Source organism: Diabrotica virgifera, chromosome 8 (assembly GCF_917563875.1).
Source record: "Diabrotica virgifera virgifera chromosome 8, PGI_DIABVI_V3a".
In the NCBI taxonomy this organism is placed as follows: Eukaryota; Metazoa; Arthropoda; class Insecta; order Coleoptera; family Chrysomelidae; genus Diabrotica; species Diabrotica virgifera.
In genome coordinates this window covers 165,537,178-165,547,272 of record NC_065450.1, presented here as the reverse complement: position 1 = coordinate 165,547,272, position 10,095 = coordinate 165,537,178, and the positions used below count along the sequence as shown (strand labels likewise).

At 32.3% G+C, this 10,095-nt stretch overlaps 1 protein-coding gene across 1 annotated transcript in view; it reads right to left on the bottom strand.

Moving 5' to 3' along the window:
- Positions 1-3,967: 3,967 nt before the first annotated feature.
- LOC126889580 (zinc finger protein 234-like) overlaps positions 3,968-10,095 on the bottom strand; it is a 47,963-nt gene continuing 41,835 nt past the window's right edge. The window contains exon 2 of the mRNA XM_050657976.1: positions 3,968-8,613. Within this exon, the coding sequence (XP_050513933.1) occupies positions 7,802-8,613 (812 nt within the window). The 3' untranslated portion in view covers positions 3,968-7,801. The remainder of the gene's footprint in view (positions 8,614-10,095) is intronic.

Here is a 10,095-nt window from a genome sequence, read left to right as displayed (position 1 = left end):
GAGCACGTGTTGGAGTCCGACGTGCAAAAGTTAGCCATGCCAAAGTTAGAATGCAGCCAATTGGACTGGAGATATCCGAAATATGGTGGAAGAAATTTTCCAAGACACCGAGGTCCAGGTGTTAGTCTGTTGCAATCCGCATAGTTACTGGTGCGGATCGAAGACCGTTCCCTGTCACTTTTATACAACTGGGAGTTGTAAAAGAGGGTCCAGTTGCAGATACCAGCATCCAGTTCCAGTCCCGGCAAGGTTCCAGGAGGAACCATCTTTTAAGGAGGGGGCAATGTGACACTATTTAGTCCGCTCACAAATTGGCCTATTTCTTCCCGAAGCTTCTCGGCGTTACGAGACAATACCATTCCTATCCACGGCGTTCGGAGCGAGCGCTGCCGAAGTATATATAAAGAACCGAAATTCGTTCGCAGGCCAGTCAGTTACTAAATTCGACGCGATATTATATTGTTACGTTTTTGTGAACGGGTTTGAAATGTATTTTTTAAAGTAGATAAATAAATGTTTGCAAATGAATTAAATAAGTTAGTATGTAAGTGTAAAATAAATTAGATATATTGTTGTAAAATTAAGTGTTAAATTGTAAGTGTTATAAATTAAACAATTTCAAGTAAGTCTTTTATTTATTTAATAATAATTAAAAGTCAATTCGCGTAATAGTTCACAAATAAATAAATCAGTACAGTAATAACCCAACAATATTTTTTTGTGTCTTTGGATTTGTCTTCGTCAGGAATAAGATAATAAGTATGAAAATATGATGAACAGAAGATTAAAAAGCAATCTTAACATCATTTGTACAGTCTGTCAAAATAATTCATTTTGGTACCAATTTTACGGTCATAGTACACTGACTTACACGGTTGTCACTCGATATCAAATGTTTTTTCAAATTACCTCCATTACTAAAATGTTTAAAACAAATTTTACACTTGTAAAGCTGGCTACACATTATGCGTGATTCGCGATTCGTAATGCGTGATTCGCGGGCAATGCACGCATAGTGTGTAGCGGCTAGTTCGTTAAGTGATTCGCTGTCACTGCACGAATAGTGTGTAGGGTCTTGTGCGTTAAAAATCGATTCGTAAACAACATGATTCGTGTGTGCACAGTAATTCGCTCTTGTGAGCGGTAAATTAACGAATATCAAAGGCTGTGCATCAAGACAAACCGCTGATTCACCGAAATGTACATAGTTAATGCGTCCATAACCTACGTTAATAATTTAAAACGACCACATGTCCAGATTTTGGCGGGACAGTACCGTTGTTTTACTGGAATGTCCCGCGTCCCACCGATTCTTAAAAATGTTCCGCTTTTTAGAAAATATATGTATTTCTTATTTTAAAAGTACTGTAAAAATATATTATCTATTATTTATTAAGTATTATGGTGAATATAAAGAAATAAAAGGTACATAAAAAACGCATAAAATCCATGCAGAGTAAACTAAATTAGAGAATGTACCGAGTTTTACGAAGATTTTTTAATCTATGGTGTTTTATGGTACGGTGTGATAAATGCAATGCTGAATGTACGGTCTGATATGGTGTAAAAAACGATATTACTAAACATCTAGCGACAAAGAGGCACAAAAGATTTTTTAATAATGCCGCTTCTTTGTTTAAAATAGAACAATTTTTTCGCAGTGCTAGCAAGGAGCTAGAAAGGAGTATTTGCTTTCCACGACATAATAAAAGCTTCAGATTAATGGATTATACGTTGCAAATGATGATATATGTTGCAAATGATGACAAAAAATTTGGATATACAAGGACAAAAACCGAAGCAGTTATAATATGTTTTTTCACCATATTCGTTTTCACGATAGGATGCCATATCGTGAAATGGGTCTTTTCACCATATATTCCGATGCTTTCCAACCACAAAGATTTTAAAAGTCTTCCGACAATTTTTAGACTTTTTTTATCCAGAAACAGGATTTAAAATTAGAATATTAGATTTTGTTTCACTGCCGAATGAAAGTTCAAAAATAATTTTTGCCTAAATAAGTACTATTTTAAAAAATAATAATTTGAACAATAAAATAATTGCTTACTGTGCGGGTAAAATTAACGCAAAGTTTGGTGGAAAAGCTAGAAGAGGCATCAATAACGTATTTTCGAAACTATTCTACATAATAAGTATGATATTCAGACAGTATTGACGTACCTGCTTCCAGTTGATGTTGAAAATATTGAAAATTAAAATATTGTAGGTACCGTGCGTTTTAAAAGGTTGAACGATTTTTGTGAAAGCGCAGAAATCGAATATAAAAGAAATCTTGGTGACAACAAAACAGGCTCTTTTGCCAGCTGTAGAAAATAGTTAAAGAACTGCCAAGTATATTGCAGCTCTTTTTTGAAAATGGCTTATCACAAAGGCTTCAGTTCATACACAACCAAGGTACATTATTTCACATTGCTGTGAAAAAAGGGGAAAATTTCAATTACGAAAGGGTCAAATGAAATCAATAATTACGAGAGAGAATAATTATTGATAACGATTACTTTCCTTTAATTATTCGAAAATCCATCACTAGGTTGGAAGGACAAGGTCCCACTAAACTACTCGAAATATCTTGAAGAATGGACAGTTCAATTCAAATACATTAAAAATTTTCCCCATCTCATCTGGGGTCGTCCTCTTGCTCTCTTTCCTGTCCATGGTCTCCATTGTTGTATCGTGGTATTCCACCTATTGTCCGTTTGTCTGACGTTATGACCTGCGAAGCTCGATTTTAGCCTGGCTATATGTTGTCCTGCGTCTTTGACTTTTGTTTTATTTCTTACCCAGTTGTTTTTGCTTTTTGTTTTTAATTTTACTCCTAACATTGGTCTCTCCATGGCTCTTTGTGTCTTCATTATTTTATCCATGTTTGCTTTGATCAAGGTCCATGTTTGGCATGCGTATGTGAGAATTGGGAGTATGCACTGGTCAAACACTCTTGCTTTTAAGTATTGTTGTATTTTTTATTCTTTAGGGCCCATTTTAATATCCCAAATCCTGCCCAGGCTTATCTGGCCCTACTTTCTACCTCCGCTGTTTGATTTTCCTTATTTATTATCTGTCCCAAATATATATAATCATTAACCGCTTCTATTGTGGTGTCATTTAGTATTACGTTTCTATTATCTTGTGTATTTGTCATTGTTTTTGTGTTGGCAAAATTCATTTTTAGACCTATTTGTTCGGATTCATTTGCATATTTGCTTGCAATTCCATAGGATGGATAAAATTTATAAGGAATTATGCCCGTAGGTAAAGTATGAAATTACCATCACGTGGGATGTAAAGTGAGTTGTTTTGTCTCTACATGCAGACAGTTAGATGGCAACAATCAGTTGATGTTGAAACTAACTGATCTAACTGTCGTCATGTAGAGACAAAACAACTCACTGTATATCCCACGTGATAGGAATGTCATGTCAACGCAACTCATAAATATTGACGATATCATTTTAAAGTCTTCTACTTTAAAATATATAATATACGTCTGAATTGCCAATATAAATGAGTCAGATTAAATAAATTATTAGAAGAATTTTTTTACTTAGCAACAACATTTTTGTTAATTTTAGTAGTATTTTGTATTCTGACAAGGAAACCCGATTTGGGCTTCGAAACGTAAATAAAATCTTTTTTTTTAGTAAAATTGTGGCTTATTTCCCATTATAAATAGTTGATTATAAAAATGCCACAAGGAAATAGCTTCAGAACAACATTAGTATCAATAAGTATGGACAACTGAAAAAATGCAGTTGAACATTAAAACTTTAAAATCTATATTACCTGTACAATATAATTTGACCAATCCATGCGAAATATTTCACATTTGAATAAATGATTCGGATCTATGGCAAAGCATTCACTCGGATCAAAACTATGTTTGATAGTTTGACAGCCTATTTTTATACAAAAAAAAATCCTAATTTTGTTTAAATAAAAAATGTAATTTGATTAAAAATCATTATATTTAAATTATTATTTTTTACAAAAAATTTTTGTTACCGATTAATAACAAATACATTTTTATTAAATTACTATGAACTACATACAACAAATTGGACGAATCACGCATCGGGAATCGTGCATAGTGTGTAGCGAGGGAATCTCGAATTATGCATAATATGGGAGTGCAATTAGAACGAAAACATGCATTGTTTCGGAAAAATTCAAACAAGCTTATATTTTTTTAAAACTTTTTTTGTTAGTTTATATACATGTTAAAGTAAAAAGTTCTACTCGCAGATTTGGCCGCTAATTGTTTATTAATTGTTTAAACAATAACAATTGTTTTGTTTAAATTATTTTAAAAATATCGTTAAATTCATCATTTTACTTTGATCAAATATGTTTCTATTTTGTTTATGATTATGCTGAATCCGAATATGGCATTGTAATTTGAAAATTCTTATACAGAAGCTCTTATACAGTGTGTCTGCGTAGCTAGGAACCGCATGGAAAACTTTTTTATTATCAATTTTACGAAAAAAAGTTATTCTTGATAAAATGCTCTGAATAGTCAAAAATCTAAAACGCAACCATCAGATATCAAATTTTATCAATTTTATAGCATTACATTTACTTTACATTTTATACGCATTTCCTGGCTTCACCACTACCACTGAACTGTTCCGCGCTGCGGTAAACAAAGTCAAGATAGCCATGATGATCGCCAACATCCGGATCGGATAGGCACTTTAAGAAGATCAATTTTATACGAGTTATGTCAAAAATATGAATTTCGTTAAAGAGTAAAGTACCTGTACAGGGTGTCCCAGACTAATTTAGCCACGCTATATCTCTTAAACGAATAGAGATTATCGAATGGGACAAAAAGTGGTCTATTCTACTTGTGATACACTTTTATATGGCGTAGAAAAAAATCATCCCCTAAATATTCATCCCTTAGTTACAATCCCTTTAATTTTTTACTTTAATTTTTTTAATGGCAACCTGCATATTTTTTATAGTTTTGGATGTGGTCTTCTATCGTCTATTCAACACATTTTTTGAAAATAAAATCGGTTCGTAAATAACCAAGAAAATATCAGTTTAGTTTTGTTAATTATGTGTCCCAGACTAATTTATCCAGGCTATATTTCTTAAACGAATAGAGATTTTCGAATGGGACAAAAACTGATCTATTACATTTGTAATACACTCTAATATGGCGTAGAAAAAAAATTATCCCCTAAATATTCATCTCTTAGTTACAACCCCTGACTTTTTTTTTTAAATAGCACCCTGTAGGGATGAATATTTAGGGGATGAATTTTTTCTATGCCATATGAAAGTGTATTACAAATGGAATAGATCAGTTTTTGTTCCATTCGAAAATCTCTATTCGTTTAAGAAGTATAGCCTGGAGAAATTAGTCTGGGACACACAATTAACAAAAATAAACTGATAGTTTCTTGGTTATTTACGAACCGATTTTTTTTTCAAAAATGTGTTGAATAGACGATAAAAGACCACATCCAAAACTATAAAAAAATATACAGGGTGCTATTAAAAAAATTAAAGTTAGGGGTTGTAACTAAAGGATGAATATTTAGGGGATGATTATTTTGTACGCCATATTAAAGTGTATTACAAGTAGAACATATCGCTTTCTGTCCCATTCGAAAATCTCTCTTTGTTTAAGAGATATAGCGTGGCTAAATTAGTCTGGGACACCCTGTATATCCCAGAATATCAAAAAATGCTATTATGACAAGTTGTTTGAAATTAGAAATTATGTCTAAATATACAATTACATTATTCTAACTGAAAAAATTTTTCAATTCTTTCTCAAATTACGGATACTCATCATCATTTTATTACAATTATGATAACTATTTTATTATCACTTTTACGAAAAAAAGTTATTCTTCATAAAATGCTCTCCCTGGTCTAAAATCTAAGATACAACCATCAGATATTAAACGTTTTTAATTTTATACGAGGTATGTAAAAATATGAATTTTTCTTAAGAGTTAAGTGCCTTTATTATTCACAATATTTAAATTAGAAATATGTAATCGAACACTAAAACAAATTTTTAATTCCAAACAACTTTTCTTAATAACAATTTTCAATATTGTGAAATGTAAAGGTACTTTACCCTTGAGTGAAATTCATATTTTTTGACATACCTCGTATAACATTAATTCAATTTGATATTTGCATCTAAGATTATATGCGATGCAGAGTATTTTATAAAGAATAACTTTTTTTCGTAAAACTGATAACAAAAAAGTTATCAATAGGTTCCAATTTACGCAGATATACTGTATAAGAGCTAAAAAAATTTTTTTTGCTGAACATTTATTATTGTTGAAGCTTATTATTAAATGTATTTTAGGTAAGTTTTACAGAAAAAAGTTTTGATCACTTTGTATAAACATTTTTTAGCTGGTAATTTTCGGTTTTTGTATTACATTTTTGTCATCTTTCTTAATTTTCATAAAAAGAAATAGTTTATTTCATTTCTAAAGTAAAATAATTTAGTGCATTTTAAAGATTACATCCTAAAATTTAAAAAAGCACTTATAAAACTGTAATAGATCTGCTCAAACTTGAGTAATACCGTCTTAAAGTGGTGGTAATTCTATAAAACTACGAAGATTTCAAAAATTACATTTTTTGAGACGTCATTTGAATTAAATTTTTGAGATTTTTTTTTGAATGAAGCATCATTTAGTAAGATGATTGAAAGGTGAGGTGTGCAATATTGAGAGTTTTATAAGAAAAATTGTATTAGCTACACATTTTTAAATCATTTTTAAACAAAATTCTGTGATGGTACACGACAACCCTCACGGAATTTTCCTAATTTACTTGTTATAAGAATAAGGTCAATATTATAGTTGCAATTTGTATAATTTATTACGACAGTAGCAAAGTTCAAAGTATTCAACTCATTCGCAAGACTGCAAACAAAGCACACGTCATTATTGAAATACGTATAGCATAACCATATATGGTAATACATATGGGCATTGTTTTTAATATAATAGATATAAGTGGGAAGGTCGAGTACCTGAGACATCGTTGTTGGATCAGTGTGTTCGCTGAACTCTGCTGGCGCGTAGTCAGGGGATATAGTTACCGAGATATGGGTCACCTTGACCTATCCTAACGATAATGTCGGTCGACGTAGTTGTAATTGTACCTTTAACCTTGTAAGAATAAAGTTATGTAAAAAGTTTAAGTTTGTTTGTTCGGGATAGTGTCTTCGTCCAGCAACCCCCAACATCACAATTCATGTAAGACTCACTTTCCGCCCACACCGTACTAATGCCCATACATTTTATTTCTTTCTATTATAACCATAAGATAGCTTAATTTTTCTTCTTTCATGTTCAATTTGTAAAATTTCATTTGATCCATTAGTTAAAGAATTACATTAAAATAACTCAACGTGCACTTCGCCGTACGTTAGTTTACAGTGCGCCAATGTTTGTGAGAAGGGTGACTTTAGCGTTATAAATAAAAAATTATAGAAGATACAGATTTAATTTTAGAAAATTCTTTATATAAGGTTTTTTTTTGTAAAATTTTCTAAATTTTTCAATGGTCAAGTCAGTTTTTTTATAAAATTTATATTTTCGGAGTTATTTAAAAAAACATCTAATTTCGTAGTTCATTTGTTTAATAAAAAATGAAGCACCCACTTCTCGAGTAGAACTTTTTGATATGTTGTTTATTAAATATTTCTTAATGAAATTACTAAAAGTTCCATCTTGTTTGATTTTTTCCGAAGTGAAAATCTATAAGCACTCCCCTATAATGTGTAGCCAGCTTAAGGTTTTTCTGCATTGTGAACTTTCAAATGAGTTTTCAAATTACTCGCTTGATTAAATTTTTTAAAACAAATTTCACACTGGTAAGGTTTTTCCCCAGTGTGCGTTCTTAAATGATTTTTCATAAAACCTGGATGAGAAAACTGCTTAAAACAAATTTCACACTTGTAAGGTTTTTGTCCAGCGTGCGCTAACAAATGTTTTTTTAAAACACCTGCTTCCCTAAAATTCTTAAAACAAACTTCACACTTATACGGCTTTTTTGCAGTGTGCACCTTCAAATGAGTTTTCAAATTACCCATTTGGCTAAACTCCTTAAGACAAATTTCACATTTGTAAGGTTTCTTTTCAGCGTGCACTATCAAATGTGTTTTCAACGTACTTACTTCATTAAACTGCTTAAAACAAATTTCGCACGTGTAAAGATATTCTCCAGTGTGCCTTCTCAAATGAGTTTTCCAATGATCTGATCGAGAAAACTGCTTCAAACAAATTTCACACTTATAAGGTTTTTCTCCTGTGTGCACTATCAAATGTTTTTTTAAATTACCTGTTTCGCTAAACTGCTTAAAACAAATTTCACACTTGTGAGGTTTTTCTCCAGTATGCACCCTCACATGATTTTTCAACTTCGATGGTTTACTAAACGGCTTTAAACATATTTGACATTTATAAGGCCGCTGTCTGCTCTGAACTTTTTTTTTATCTACAGTTTTTCCTCCGACGTGTTCACTTGTATAGTCTCCTTTATGGGATGAATATTCACAAGATGTTTCTATAATTTCCATTTGGTCTTCCTCTTGAGTAAAACCTAAAATATAAACGAAGTTATTACAAGAGAACAGTGAATGCAGACAGAAAATAAACAAAATAAAGCACACTCAAATGGCAATATACAGTGCACTGGAATAAGTGCTACCCCCCCTTATTAACTTATTTATTTTTCCACATAAGCAATACGTTCGAACTAGTCGATTTTTAAAATACTCATAGTATATTATAGCATCAATGTTTTGAACTTTACGCGATCCCTCTTCAGGTGACAGGCATAACTTTGATTATATTAAATATCATATGATACCTCATTTAAAAGCTTTTGAAATACTGATTCTTCTCCTTCATGTACCACGTCCTTTCAAAACGTTGGTTACCATCATAGCTATCTTAATTTTATTCACTGCCACCCTAAATAGCATGCTTGTATCAACACCATACCAATCTCGCAAGTTCTTCAACCATGAGGTTCTTCTTCGTCCTGGACTGCGTTTGCCTGCTATTTTTCCTTGCATAATATTTTGTAGCAACCTATATTCGGGACCTCTCATTACATGTCCGAAGTACTCCAGCTTTCTCTGCTTGATGCTTTTTATGATCTCAGTAGTCTTGCTGAGACGTTCTAGTATTGTGGAGTTTCGAATCTTCTCCACTCAGGAAACTTTTAAAATTCTTCTATAGCACCACATTTCGAAAGCCTCAAGACGATTTAGATCGATTTTATTCACAGTCCAGGACTCTACACCATAAAGTAAGACCGAGAACACGTAGCAGCGAAGTAGGTGGATCCTCAATGCCAATTTTAGGTCTCTGTTACATAACACCTTGGACATCATTCTAAAAGCGGCTCTAGCCTGCTCTATCCTAGATCTAATTTCGCCGTGACTTTCTGCGTTACAATTTAGTTGCTGTCCAAGGTACATAATTTTATCAACTTGCTCAAGTTTGGTATTATTTACATATATAGACGGTTTTATATGCTGCTGTTTACTTATTACGAGTATTTTGGTTTTCCGTATGTTCAGATCCAGACCTGACTCCCTACAACTCTCAACGAAACTATCAAGTAGTGTTTGCAGATCTTCTTGACTAGAAGCTAGGAGTACTGTATCGTCCGCATATCGCAAATTATTGATGACTTCACCGTTCACAAGTATTCCTTCTTGTTTTTCAGAAAGAGCTTTTCGGAAAATTCTTTCGGAGTAAACGTTGAAAAGCAGTGGTGACAAGAGGCATCCCTGCCGTACTCCTCTTTTAATATTAAGAGCCTGTGATTCCACACCATTTACTAAAACTGATGTTGTTTGATTCCAATATAAATTTACAATTATTAGAACATCTCTGCCGTCCAAGCCTATGTATTTTAGAGCTTCGATCAATATAGAGTGCTTAACACGATCAAATGCCTTTTGGAAGTCAATAAAACAACAGTATATGTCTACAGATATATCTCGACATCTTTGAGCAAGTACGTTCATTCCAAACAATGCCTCTCTCGTTCCAAACCCGTTACGGAAAC